This window comes from Populus euphratica, unplaced genomic scaffold, assembly GCF_000495115.2.
Source record: "Populus euphratica unplaced genomic scaffold, PopEup_1.0 scaffold65.1, whole genome shotgun sequence".
In the NCBI taxonomy this organism is placed as follows: domain Eukaryota; kingdom Viridiplantae; phylum Streptophyta; class Magnoliopsida; order Malpighiales; family Salicaceae; genus Populus; species Populus euphratica.
Genome location: NW_011499943.1, coordinates 129129 through 144087, shown reverse-complemented (window position 1 = coordinate 144087; position 14959 = coordinate 129129). Strand labels below are relative to the sequence as shown.

Below are 14959 nucleotides of genomic sequence, written 5' to 3'. Positions count from 1 at the left end.
ACCCCCCACACATGTTTTACTGTGCTGCAAACACCACTCTTGCACACGTATTAATTATTGCAGTGCCCTACGAAGTACAAATTACACACACAAGTTGATCAGAATCATTCACCCGACCCCTCCAGCACAGACACAGGACTGTTCACGCGCAATAGCCAAGAGGAGACAAGGATGGACCAGTTGTAAGCAACTCCAGTAAAGGAAATCCAATCCAAGGTTGTTTTGGTCGTTTCAACTCACCTGGCTGCCTCAGATGGACCTCCATTATTGCAGATTGAGAAGGTCCGCGACGGCAAAATCAGATGGAGAAGAACCAGGCTTGGCTTTGGGAGTGTTTTCTGGTGGTGGGCACGTGAATGTGGTGTGTGAAAAGTAGAGAATAAGGGCGGCATTTACGTGACCCCTAGGACAAAGGACGACGCGGTTTCCAGTTACATGCCACTTTTTGACCAAATGCCACCCATCTAGGCATCATAGACTGTCTGTCTATCAATCTCTTATTTACCAGGAAGACTCTTGATCTTCATTTACTAACCCTCGCCAAAATTCTCATCCCATCAGCTGCAGCACGGCTGCCTCCACTTGTAATCATTGGTGGTTATTGCAGTTGAGAGAGTGGTTTAGGAAGTTGGAATTCCTTGAGATTTTTTTATTTTATTTTTTTATAGGGTATGATAGTGATATTCCGGAAATTGACGACTACGTGGCTACTAAATTAAAGACTACGGGGTTTAAAAATTGGAGGATGAAATTTGGGCTACAGCTGATTTTGAGATATAAATGGTGTCGGTAATTATTGTGCTAATAAAATTACAATATTTTGCAGGGAGTCGTGTCGTGGATAATTAACAAACTCCCATTACCAGTAAACAAAAAAGAAAATTAAATAATTAGTCTCACTGTCCTAGGGAAAGAGAGTCAAAACATCGCATAAATCAACCTCCGAGAAAAGAAAAAAAGGGGCATGCCTGCTGGACTTTCCACCTTAACTTGTTCTAGATTTGGAGACTCCGCGTGACAGATTAGATTATGAGATAATTATTTTTTTAAATATGAAAAAATTGATAACCAAGTTAAATTTTAATTAATTTGATAATACGACAAAAATATAAAGCTACGGTAACAAAAAAATAATAATTTTTTTTCTGGATAAATAGGGTTAATATTTCAAGATAAAAATAATAAATCAAAAAAATCAAAAAAATATTTGGCTGAAAAATATTTGGTTGAAAAGATATAAACATAAATATAAAATAAATTTATTGTTTCAAAATAAAAAAATGTTAGATTATTGATTTACTCTGTAATGTAATTTGGATAAAAATTTAAGTTTAATTCAGGGTTGCTAATTTTTTTATAGAACAAGAAATTAAATTGTACAAAAATTGATAAGATGTGAATTGATTTTCTTGATATGTTAAAAAATTAATTTGGATAAAAATATAATTTGATTTAAAATAAATATTTAAGATATATTTTTTTTAAATACTGAGATAATAAACATGTAAGATTGATTTAGATCAATCTGTTAATCCACATATCAAGTTAAGAAATCGTAATAACCTCATATAAAATAAATCAAAATAAATTATGAAACTCGATTTGTATGCATATATAAAAAGTTATGTTAAATTATGAAATTCAAAAAATAAAATAAAAAATAACTTACAACATTAACTCGAGTCAACTTATTAAACCTACGACTCAGATAATGAGATTATAATAATGCAATAAAAAGAGAATTGAAACAAATGATAAATTTTAATTTTCAGTTAACTTAGTTTTGAAAGCAAATTATATATAAATCATGACAGATATTTTTATATCAATTTAATATTAAAATATAAAATTAAAAAAATTAATTAAAAAATAAAAAAAAAGTTAATCGAATTAACATATCAAGTTCGTCTTCCAAATCACAAGTCTACAATAACCTCATTAAAAATAAAATAAAAAAAAATCTCATATAAATTTAAAATTAATTTTTTTAAAAAAAAAACTATTGAAGAAAGGGGTACAATAACTTTCCCTCTTCTGTTGGTTTTTTGTCAAGAACAAATTGCCAAAATACTATTTAGTGAATAATATTTTGGGATGATGGGTATAAAACTTCTCATTTTTTTTTAGTTTTTTATTAGTAAATATATAATAAATTGTGTTTGGCTAAAAAATAAAGACGGAAACATAAAATAAATATATTTTTAAAATACTTCTCCAATAAATTTATATTTCCTGAAAGCAAGAAGTGCATGACTTTTTTTTTTTGGTTATTTCAGGGCACTTGTTAAAATGGTATCTAAGTAACCGTTTATCCACTTGAGAAAATTTTACAAACAGCAGTGACATGAGAGAGGCAAGGAAGTGCATAAACTCCGGATTGCTATAATTTTTATGGTTGTGATTTTAAAATATAGTTTTAAAAATTAAAAATTTTTATTTTATCTACAACCAAAATTCCAAATTTTTTCTTCAATAAAACTTATATAAGATAATAAAATATACCAATTAACTAAATATTTTTAAAATCACAATTAAAGTAAAACGCAATTTAACTATATTTTACCCGCACTCGTAAACAGACAGCGCTGTCATTAGCGAATTACAGGACGAGAGAGAGAGAGTGTTTATTACCGTGAGAAGAAAAGGGTAATGTTCCAGCGGCATGAAAGGAAATCCAGCATCTACCACATCGATACACACAACACATGCCCTTAAATATAATAATAATAATCAGAATTTCATGCTAGATGTGTGAGGATTGGATGACTCTTATAGGTATTTTTTTAAAATAATTTTTATTTAAAAATGTATTAAATTATTTTTAACACTAAAATAATTTAAAAATATAAAAAATTTATTTTAAATAAACAAATTTAAAAATCTTCAAATTAATTAGAAACATAAACAATTAATGAATACGTCTACTAAGCAAGCATTAAGCAGCAAATAGTTCAAGTACTCTGTCAAACTTTAAATGCCATTAATTTGAAATCTTCTAAAACAAATCGACTATATATTTATTTATTTGGAATTGTTATTTATTTCTGAATCTACACAAATAAGTTTCCAATAATGGTTATTATCCAGGTGAAAAATAATAATAATAAAAAAAGGTAAGTTAAAGAAGAAGGAAGAGTCTTGGATGCTTCTAAGCAAGTCCGTGGACGGCCTCAACTATAACCCAAAAAATGCTCGTATTTACAGCTAGTGCTACAACACCCCCAAAAAACTAAAGTTTGTTATACAACTTCAGGAAAAAGTCAAGAGGAGAGAAAGTTCAAAAAGCAATTCAATTCGCCATACAGGCATCAATCCATCCACCATCTTCCTCTGATTCGCCGACTGATCACTTACACCAGATGTGTTCCCGCTGATTTGCCGCCAAACAACGTTGTAGCACGTTTTGTTTTTTTATATTTTTCAGATCTGAGGTCGATGAGAGGCTTCTGTCGGAAGTGTTGAAGCTTGATTGCTACAGGCAAAGAGAGATGCGGTCCTTCCCCTGCCTCACCATTATTTGAAGAAGAACAGGGTAAGGTATGTGAGTAGTTTGATTCTTTCATTTCATTCTATTTTGCTGCTTTAACTAATTAATTTAATTATATGTCTGACTGAGTGACCCTCTCTGTTTTCGTTTCAACTCAAAATTAACTATTTTTATCTCTTCTATTTATAACAATTTCACTATTTTTATCACACCCCTATTTCTTACAATTTCATTGTTTTTTTTTTCTTTTAAAATTATTTGATATAGGAAATACCTCATACATAAATCATACAACTGATGACTTTGCTTATTTTTTTTCTTAATTTTAATTTTGTGTCTGGAGGGAGAGAAAGAAGTTTTTGCTTTATTTTCATTTTGTGGTGATCTTTATTTGCCAGTAGTAGTCTGTGTGTTCTTTTTTTTTTTTTTAAATATTTTCTGTGTAATTCTAATTCTAACAGTGGGTTTTGGGTTTTGTTTATTAAATTAGGTGTTATTATCTGCGAGGGCGAGGAATTTCCGAAGACATGGAAAAGGTGGGTGCGCAAGTAGCTGCTCCCATGTTCATTCACCAAGCACTTTCTAGCAGATATTGTGATTTGGCTTCCATGGCAAAAAAACGTGATCTTTCGTACCAGATGCCCAATTTTCAGCTCCAACAACATCACTTTCTTGAGACTTCTTTAGAAAAAAACTGGAATTCTAAGGCTTGGGATTGGGATAGCGTCGGTTTTGTTGCTAGACCTTCTGATGCTGCTGAAACTTCACGTCTGGGAACTGCATCTAGAGAGACTAAGAAGAAAGATGAGAGTGATTATAAGATCAAATCCAACTCTGTTAATGAAGATGTTGGACTTGGCTTGAATCTAGGTGGGAGTTTGACTTCTGTTGAGGAGCCTGTATTAAGACCCAACAAGAGGGTCAGGTCTGGATCCCCTGCCAATGGTAGTTATCCAACGTGTCAGGTCGATAATTGCAAGGAAAATCTAACTACTGCTAAGGACTATCATCGCCGTCATAAGGTGTGCGAAGTTCATAGTAAAGCCACGAAAGCCCTGGTGGGAAAGCAAATGCAGAGATTTTGTCAGCAGTGCAGCAGGTTGTCTTTACTTTGCTGTGCATACTTCATGCTTAACTGTTCAACTAACTTGAGTGGCACAGGCCTTCACTTAGTTTTTTTTCTTAATTTGATTTATAAATGCACTCAATTTTGGTTGATGGGGTACATGCTAATGTTTTAATCTCTAATGCCCGTTGATAAATAGTTTTTTCCACTGTTAGTTTATACGAAACCTCCTCCTCCGCCATATGCAGGTTTCATCCTCTTACTGAGTTTGATGAGGGAAAGAGAAGTTGTAGGCGTAGGCTTGCTGGGCACAACCGACGAAGGAGGAAAACCCAGCCTGAGGATGTTACATCACGGCTACTAGTCCCTGGAAACCAGGATATAAACAGTAATGGAAACTTGGATATTGTAAACTTATTAACTGCTTTGGCTCGCTCTCAAGGTAAACAATCTTCCAATGATTGACTTTTATGTTCCACCCATTGAGCTGTGCTGAAATGAAATCTTTGCCTTGAAAATTGTAGGGAGGACCGATGATAAAAGTACCACCTGCACAACAGTACCAGATAAAGACCAACTTATTCAGATTCTTAGCAAAATAAATTCACTGCCTTTGCCGGTGGATCTTGCTGCAAAGTTGGCGAATATGGCAACTTTAAATGGGAAAAATCCAGACCAACCTTCATCAGCGCATCAAAACAGATTGCATGGAACTGCATCTTCTTCATCAACCATGGACTTGCTTGCTGTACTTTCAGCCACTTTGGCAGCATCTGCTCCAGATGCTCTTGCAATTTTGTCTCAAAGAAGCAGTCAGAGCAGTGACAGTGACAAGTCTAAGTTGATGGGCCCCAATCAAGTGACTGGTTCTGATTTGCAGAAGAGATCTAATGTAGAGTTTCCTTCTGTGGGCGGTGAGAGAGTTAGTTACTGCTACGAGTCTCCTGTTGAAGATTCAGATTGCCACATTCAAGAATCTCGTCCTGACTTTCCGTTACAGCTGTTTAGCTCGTCGCCTGAGAATGATAGCCCTCCAAAACTAGCATCTTCTAGGAAATATTTCTCTTCTGACAGCAGTAATCCCGTTGAAGATAGGTCTCCATCATCTTCTCCTCCTGTAGTGCAGAAGTTGTTCCCATTGCAGAGTACTGCAGAAACTATGAAGTATGAGAAGATGCCAATCAGTAGAGACGTGAATGCAAATGTTGAAGGTAGCAGGAGTCATGCCTGTGTTTTGCCGCTCGAGCTCTTTAGAGGTTCAAACAGAGAACCTGACCGTGGTTCATTTCAAAGTTTCCCTTATCAAGGAGGATATACGTCGTCTTCTGGGTCTGATCATTCACCTTCTCGTCAGAATTCTGATTCTCAGGTAGCCTGGCATTAGACCACAATCAAGATTACTTTTTCTATTCCAGTCTACTCTCTCTTCATGCTCCCATTTGCTAATCTTGTTAAATTAGTTGCTACATGGTTCATCTGCAGGATCGCACTGGGCGACTAATTTTTAAACTATTTGACAAGGATCCCAGTCATTTCCCTGGGACATTGCGCACACAGGTGAGCTGAGGGTATATTTTGATTTTGTGTGTATTCATGTGTGTTTAGTAAATTTGCACGAAGACACAGTAATGGCAACTCCTTATGGAATTCTAATAATGATTATACCCTTTTTCTTTCAGACCTACAATTCCTTATTTGACAGTTCTATTGGGATAGAATCTAATAGATTGCTGTATCATTTTCTTCCAGATATACAATTGGCTTTCTAACAGTCCATCAGAAATGGAGAGCTACATAAGGCCTGGCTGTGTGGTTCTATCAATTTATCTGTCAATGTCATCTGCTGCCTGGGAACAAGTGAGTGAACTGGCCTAATGAACCTCAGGAATTATAAATCTGAACTTATGCTGACCACTTGCAGGGTATATTTGTTTTTTGCAGCTTGAAAGAAACCTGCTTCAGCTAGTGGATTCTTTGGTTCAAGATTCAGATTCTGATTTATGGAAGAGTGGAAGGTTTTTGTTAAATACAGGCAGGCAGCTAGCATCACATAAAGATGGTGCGTGGATGGGTGCTGGGTTCCCCATGTCCCCTCTTTTTTGGACTGTTTGCCAATTGCATTTGTCTAGTTCTAACCTTCCCCTTCCTCATGGGACAGTCCATGTGGCCAAAAAGTGAAATGGCGACATTATAATCTTTCTATGGATTTTGTGGAAATATCAGGCTCTAGTTTTTATGTGAATTATGAAATAATTTTGTAATAATTTAATTGTTCTCTGTTTGTCCACACATTGAAAATTTAATTGCCTTTTCTGTTTTTCCACACATCGATATTCAGGAAAGATTCGTTTGTGCAAATCATGGAGGACATGGAGTTCCCCAGAGTTGATATCAGTCTCCCCAGTGGCAGTTGTTGGTGGGCAAGAAACCTCTCTTCAGTTGAAGGGAAGAAATCTGACCAGTCCGGGCACCAAGTAAGAAATTATTCACTCCCTTAAAGTGCTTTTTGATCAACCCTGTCTTACTTTTTTAAGTAATTTTCATATATAATTGTGTGTAGGATTCATTGCATGCACATGGGAGGATACACATTGAAGGAAATTATGGGCTCCACTTCTCCAGGATCCATATATGATGAGATAAATGTGGGTGGTTTCAAAATTCATGGTCCATCTCCTAATATTTTAGGTCGATGTTTCATTGAGGTAAGACTCTGCACCTACTCATATGCCCTTGAAGTCTAGAATTGTCCAAATGGTCTGTATGAGAATGATATCGTGTGACATTTGCCTATGCTATAAACAGGTAGAAAATGGTTTCAAGGTCAACAGTTTTCCTGTAATAATAGCTGATGCTTCCATCTGTAAAGAATTGAGACTCCTTGAATCAGAGTTTGATGAAAAGGCTAAAGTAGGTGATATTGTTTCAGAAGAACAGGCTCATGATTTGTGGCGACCTAGATCAAGGGAAGAAGTTTTGCATTTCTTAAATGAACTTGGATGGCTATTCCAAAGGAAGAGGGAGTCTTCAATTCTTGAGGTTCCAGATTTTTCACTTAGCCGCTTCAAGTTTTTGCTCATTTTCTCTGTTGAAAGAGACTATTGTGTGTTGGTCAAAACAATTCTGGACATGCTGGTAGAAAGAAATACGTGCAGGGATGAGCTATCCAAGGAGTCATTAGAGATGCTGTCTGAGGTTCAGCTCTTAAACCGGGCAGTGAAAAGGAGCTGCAGGAAAATGGTGGACTTGCTTATTCATTATTCTATTGTGAGCCATGATAATTCCTCCAGAACGTATATTTTCCCACCAAATGTTAGGGGGCCTGGTGGTATTACACCTTTACATTTGGTTGCTTGTGCATCAGGTTCAGATGGTTTGGTTGATGCCCTGACAAATGACCCACATGAGGTAATGTTTTTCTTTTCTTGTGTCTGCACTTTTTTATGTCTGGCTTCAGGGACCTACAAATGCCCTCTCCCATTTGTAAATCTTTAATTTTCTGGGCATTTATCCTAATTGGATTGTGTGCTGTAGCTTTCCATGCTGCTATGTTTTTATTTGTCATAGATTTTAATTTTGCATTTAGTAAATGCTTACCTTTTCAAGATTGCAATTATATGGGAACCAAACTGTGTCTGTATTTTTACTTTATGGGCTTGTTTGGGTGCAGGGGAAGGTTGGGATCATAGTAGTTAGGATAGAAATGGTTATTATGCTGGGTTCCCATTGTATGTGTGCGTGTGCATGTTAAATACATTTTCTGCTTTTTAATGAATTTCCCCTTCTGCAGATTGGGCTGTCCTGTTGGAATTCTCTTCTGGATGTAAATGGCCAGTCTCCATATGCCTATGCTCTCATGACAAAAAACCACTCTTATAACTTATTGGTGGCTCGTACACTTGCGAACAAAATAAATGCCCAGGTTTCTGTGACAATTGGAAATGAGATAGAACAACCAGCGGTGGAGCAAGAACATAGGGCAATTTCACAGTTTCAGCAAGGGCGTAAATCCTGTGCTAAGTGTGCAATTGTAGCGGCTAAGGTCCACAAGAGGGTTCCAGGTTCACAGGGCTTGCTTCAGCGTCCCTATGTTCATTCAATGCTAGCTATTGCTGCTGTCTGTGTTTGTGTCTGCCTGTTCTTCCGAGGGGCCCCAGACATTGGCTTAGTTTCTCCCTTCAAATGGGAAAATTTGGATTTTGGAACCATTTAGACAATTTATGGTTGAGGATTTATGGAAAGCAAGTAAAAGAAATAACAAGGGACAGTGAAATGCACAAAATTCAGATAATTGTTTCTAATTATGCAGTTATTTCAGTTGAGGAATTCTGGTAGACAGTTAGACTCCTTGATAAGGATATATAAGCGGTTCGACAAGAAGACGCATTGTTCTCCAGAGAGATGAGGAAACAAGCTGCTGCTTGGTTACTAGATTCAGATACTTTATGTTACTCTTGTCGCCATTTGCAAAAGCTGTAAGGTTATTGCAGGTTGTGTGCCCTTTTCTTTGCCTGTTTGTCATTGACCAATACGCGAAGTTTTGTGATGGTGGAAAATTTTTGGTTCTTAAGATCTTCAAGAGTACACACTTGCGTAGTTGAGATGGAAGATAGCGCAGAAGGCCAAGACTAACTCAGGGAGGGGTAGGGAGAAAAAAAAAAGGATAGTAGCGATTATACCGTCAACGAATATTTGATTCAGTTAATTTAAGTGGTGGTTTCTTCTTCTTCTTTGAACTTTTTTCTTAATATATATAATATTGAAAGAGCTTACTAAGATTGAGTTATTTTACTGACAATGTATCTGAACTTTTTACTGTAAAGTTGATCTCTAGGATCAATCATTGAACTAGAATATTTTATGATTGCGTAGCCAAATATTTGTTGAATCATATTTTTCTTAAGCTGGCATTTCCTCCGCTTTTACCCCTGCATTGGCGCTGGTGGAGGAAAGAGCGTTATCTATTGTTACCCAAGAATTCTCTGTTTTATTTTTTATATATACTTCTTTAGGAACAAGCAAACAAATGTGCAAACGATTGCACATCAGTTGGTAGAATGCTAATTTAAATGACATGGATGTAGCTTGTTCTAGATCTATCATTTTGGGCATGGTTATGATCCGGTTTGGTCATGTTTTGAGCCTAATAAAGCTAGACAATATTATTAGGCTTGATTATACGCCGGACACAAACATAAGTGTTCTAAAGATGCTAGACCTATTGAGCTTAGCATTGCACTAAATCTAAGCATTAGATCTTCGCCCAGTGTTCTTTAGGCTTAGGTAGCATGTCCCTGTTGGACCTACTCCAAGCATCCCTTGAGCCTAGGTGTAGAGCCTAAGCCTGGGTGTAGGGTGTGCACCCTGTACGCTATGGGCTTTAACACTATATCTTAGCCCTAGCCCATATTTAGTATTCCTGTGCAATATACTTAAGTTCAAGCGCTAAGCATATGCATAGTACGTAGGTTTAATGTGGGTCCTAGCTCTATTTGGATATAATTTTGTGACTTTAACCCAACCACTTGTATATATTCCTTGAATTATCTAGGTAGAAGATTACAATTTTTATTCTTCACAAAAATATCTTTTTAATTTTAAAGTGTTCATCGTATAAAAACTAATAACTAATATTTTTATTTTTAAAAATAAATATTTATTATTTTATTTATCAGAGCAATTTATTTAAAAATCAATAATTTTTTCACAAGAGAGTCCTCAAATCCCCAAAAAAAAAAAAAAAACTATCTTGCAAGTTACAAACTTTCCACAACAAGCTACAAGTTTCATAAATAATGAAGGGTAAAGTATCTTGTTAGAACATGTGATTAATGCATAATCAAACCACTAAAAAACGATCCCTAATCACTTTAAATTTTGAAACATAACCAATAAGCAAAATAGCTAACGTCGTGGTCTTGAATTTAGGGGATGCAGCAAGCTAAGAAAGGAGGTTATATCTATCCAATATGCTTATTTGACATTTCAGGCAGCAGGATTCTTCCCCATCGGGACACTGGCCCTGATGAGATTGAAAAGCTATCACCGATGATTGCCCATAGCCAAGAAAAAAATGTTTTCCGAATCTTCCTCGGAGTTTCTGCTGGAAAAACCGAAAAGCTTAATTCTTTGTTATAACCAAGCACAAAATACTCGTCATATAATTAATCTATATACCATAATTAAGCATGACGATTATTTGAAATGACTTGGGGTGAGCGCTGCAGCTCTTATTTTTGATATGTCTGCCTAGCTATTCATCACCCCCACTTGTACTTGGTGCTTCTCTAGTATCGTCGCTGTGTTTGCACAAAAAGAAAGAGAAAAAAGGACGGGTTAAAAATATGTATTTAAAATCATGGTTTTAAGAACTTGATACGCTTGAAACCTTGATTTTTATATAGCTGAAATTTGATGGTTTTGAAATCGCAATACCAAACAGAACCTTGTGGTAATTAAAGATGTGGAGAGCATGGGGAAGCTTTCAGCTGATAAATAGTTTTTCTACAGCTGACGACTCTAGCTAATTCCAATATTCAAATACATTTTGGCAAACATAAATGCACGGGATAATTATACAACAGCTACAAATATATCCATAGTCAATTAGCTTTCACCATCACCTAGCTAGTTTGCAACAATGCGGCGGCTACAAACAAATGAAATATTAATCAACACGTAATACTCGTATGCAAATATATCTTAATTCAAGCCTCCATTTTACCGCATATCAGCCTAGATAGCTAGCTGTAGCAGCAGCTTAATGGATTAATCGTTATTATTATTCACTGCAGGGCGCCTTCCCCTGGTGATAGTTTGAATGAACATTTCTCCTACACCTTCTCCGAGCCCTTCAATGATGCCTCCAATGAATTCGGAAAAGACCTGAGATGCAAGTCGAGCTGCAGTTCCTAGCATGCTGGGCTTTTCAGGGCCCTTTATACCATTGGCTTCGAGACCATTAACCATGTTTTTAGCACACACAGCGTGCAGATGGTATTCACAGGCCGTGCATCGGTACACTCGGCCTGATCTCTTCCTTTTGCACTCGCCGCAGACAAAACCAGAAGCAGAGTCTCCGTTTGGTGAATTGGTTACGTTGGCTGGTAAGATCTTTAAGGGGTGTGGATGTACCGTAATGTTAATTTGGTCGGATAGCGTAGCGCAGCAAGGGTGCATCTGATAGCTGCAAGCATTGCATCTGAAAGTGTATCCTTTTGTGGGCTTCCAACAAACATCACACTTGGATTTTAATATCCCACCTTTATCTATATAACAATAAAACAGATATTGAGTTAGATATCAATTAGGATCATAATTAAGCAGTGTACTCTCTGTTTTGTTTTTTTCCTTTTTGGACGAGGGGCAGAAATGATTTCCCCGTTAAGGATCAGAAATTAATGGTAGCTGGCTAGATATGTAAGTAATCGAACTGACCTGGTTTAGAATGAAGGGAAAGTTGGTGTTGCCTGTGGAAATGATGCTCGTTAAGAAGTGGAGGAGCTAGGGCACAGAACTCGTGTAACTGAAACTCGCATTGCTGGCAAGCAAACCTAAAGCCTGAGCCATACTCCTTGCAACCTGAGCAGGTAAAGAGGTCAGACACTTCAATTTGAGATAGAGGGTGCTGGGGGTGACTAGTATGGCGAGGTGTTTCTTCTCCCAATATGATATGTGGAGAGGCGGTGTATTCGATATTCCGTAGAGGAGGAGGAGGATTTGGCTTCGGGTGTTCCATTGGTTTATAATTGTTAGGAGGCTTATTCAGGACAAAGGAACTGGTCTTCTTCATTGATGGTTTGTTGCTAGATGATCTCATTGAACGAGTATGCCTCTAGCTTAGCTTTCTAGCACTAGATTGTAGGAGTACCGGTGCATCTTGCAAAGGGGGGTGTGGAGAATATTTATGCTGAAAAAGTCGACACAATATGCAGGCCATGCAGAAAGAAAGCGGAAGATGCCATGAAGATACATGTGCAAGAAATTAGCTATGTTAAATAAAATCAATAGGAGGAATAAAGTTATATGAAAAGAAGAAGAAAAAATGCCCTATATTAATTGATTAATTTTCCATTAATCCTTTTTCTTGACAGCTAAAATTACAATTTATAGTAAATTACTTTGAGCGTTTTGTTATTTTTTTATTTTACAATTAAATTTTTAAATATTACATTTCGCAACCTTGAAATCCTAATTTCCCTTCACTTAGAAATGAAACAATAAAATTATGACAAGACACGTTTCATAGCAAGCAAGCTTGGAGAGGTAAGGAATTGCTCACGAGTCCTGCACACGTACGTGTCCTGATTTTCAAGGTGTTTCAACTTTCACAATTCACGAGTCCCGCACAGGTGCAGGGATTTCTTATCGTGGACATCAGCAAGCTTCAGTTCAAAGGGTTGCAAAATCTGAGGAGCAACGCTTAAAAAGAATACTAATTACAAGCCGAAGGAGATATTAGAAGAGATTCACCTGCAGCAACATGGAATCACCATATCATATAAGCAAGCTTAGAACGCATTACCCTATCTTGATTTCTGTTCATAAATTATGGTCATCTCCAGTCCGTGAGGAGAGCTTTAATCGTTATACTGGAATGTGTTTCTAAGAGAATGAACTCTTTATACATTAATTATATCGAATATAATTAGTCTTGTAAATAAATAAATAAATAATTTTTTTTTCTGACATCACCTCCAAAGAATAATTTTTTATTTTTATTTTTTTCTGACATCACCTCCAAAGAATATGAAGTACTGTTATCCGCCTTCACATTCACATTTTAAGTTACAAAATATAATATTTGAAAACTTAGTTGCAAAATAAATAAAAAAGTACCAAACCACTGGAACCTACAATTTATATATAGCTTGAAGCAGCATGACTTAAAATTAATATACATCAGACATTGGATAAACTAATGTAAACGTGAATCAGACGACACAATCAGGACTAAATGGAAACCATTAATTAATAATTAATATAAAAGGACATGATGGTAAGAATTCAGGCAAGTTCTATTTCAGATGAGGATTAACTGAAGAGAGAAGAAGAGTCCATTCAATTAATATGGATGTTAGGAAGGTGACGGGACAAATTCACATATAGGACCCAGAAACAGTGTTGATTCTTTGAGGGAAAGAAAGTTGTAAGAGAAATGGATACCAGAGGAGGAAAGTCCAGGTTCTTTCTTGCTTTAATATACAATGGCCCGGTGATACGTCGCCAACTTTCAAGACTTTCTTCCTCTTTTACATGCTCAGAGCACCATGCCCACGAATCCAAACCCCCCCCATCAGACTTCTGATATTCGATTTTAACGTGTATAAAAAGAAAAATACTTTTTTGTATATATTTCGCAACCGTGATTTATATCAATATTATTGCTAATAGTGAAATGTTTGCTCTTCAGAAGATTCACTTGATGATGATAGAGACGTGCACTCAATCCTCCTATTCTTGTGTATTTTCAGAGCATCTTCAGAAAGCAGTCTTTTAGGGCATGAACCTTTCTAATCACTTGACTAAGTGTGGCAGACACCCAATTATTATTGTTTTGTGTTTCGCAAGTGATTCCTTTCATGGGCACCAAGTAATTAAAAAACCAACCAAACTAGAAAGGAAAGAAAAAGGCAGATATTCTCCATTGAAATCCAACCACATGTATAAATAACAAGTATTCCCTTCACAAACAGGGAGTGTTGCTGCTATTTTAGATAGCCATTATCATATATGTCTATGGATCTCACATTTTGGCCACGGCCCCTGTGGCCAAATCCTACTATCCGCATAAGAAATCAAATCAATGCATTTAGTTACCAAGGCTGGCTACTTACTTTTCTTCAACTGGTCATGTTATTTGAAAAAATCCAACATTCTTAAGTGGATGGATGGACACAGAGCACTGGTTTACACTTAAAAATACTCCCCATCCAGGCATCATACTCGTGAAATTCTGAGCATTCTTGGTCAAGGATATTCCATGACCAGGTTGTGGAGGTGCGGTTGTTGAGCGAGCATGTCGAAGCGGTTTCTAGGCTTCTAGATCGACAGAAGTTTTGGAACAGGAGTAGAAAACAGAGGCGCTTAAGAGGCCCATGGAGAAAATAACTAACAATGCATGAATTGTCAATGCAAATCACAAATGCTCCTAACAGACAGAAACTTGGGCTGAGGCATGAGACAGATTCTTAGAGGAATTTAGGTTTGAAACTGATTTTGGGCTGGACCTCCATGTTCCTTGGTCCCTTTTCTCTTCATGTGAATGAAAGATCCGGGCCCATGAATCTAAAAAATAATTTGAATTGATGTAATTTCATTAATTTCTCTTAAATTTAAATTGTATTGATTTTTTCTAAAGATTTTTTTCAATTGAAATTTGGTTATTCCCCGTGTACAAGAATCCT

At 36.4% G+C, this 14959-nt stretch overlaps 2 protein-coding genes across 3 annotated transcripts; one reads left to right on the top strand and one right to left on the bottom strand.

Annotated features, from left to right (window-relative positions):
* The first annotated feature begins 3175 nt into the window (after positions 1–3175).
* Positions 3176–9481, top strand: LOC105137179 (squamosa promoter-binding-like protein 14). 2 transcript variants are annotated; one of them, XM_011042828.1, is made up of 11 exons: positions 3176–3532; positions 3978–4586; positions 4802–4995; positions 5078–5922; positions 6036–6110; positions 6303–6410; positions 6495–6612; positions 6892–7027; positions 7114–7258; positions 7359–7961; positions 8344–9481. In XM_011042828.1, exons 2-11 carry the CDS (start codon positions 4015–4017, stop codon positions 8764–8766), a joined length of 3219 nt encoding a protein of 1072 aa, XP_011041130.1. In that variant the 5' UTR covers positions 3176–3532; positions 3978–4014; the 3' UTR covers positions 8767–9481. The 2 variants fall into 2 exon arrangements, with proteins under 2 accessions (XP_011041130.1, XP_011041129.1); XM_011042827.1 differs by having other exon boundaries at positions 3176–3537.
* Positions 9482–11032: 1551 nt separating this feature from the next.
* LOC105137177 (diacylglycerol kinase theta) lies at positions 11033–12495 on the bottom strand. The gene is made up of 2 exons (XM_011042822.1): positions 11991–12495; positions 11033–11821 (listed from the first exon to the last, which is right to left on the bottom strand). Exons 1-2 carry the CDS (start codon positions 12370–12372, stop codon positions 11322–11324), a joined length of 882 nt encoding a protein of 293 aa, XP_011041124.1. The 5' UTR covers positions 12373–12495; the 3' UTR covers positions 11033–11321.
* Positions 12496–14959: the final 2464 nt, after the last annotated feature.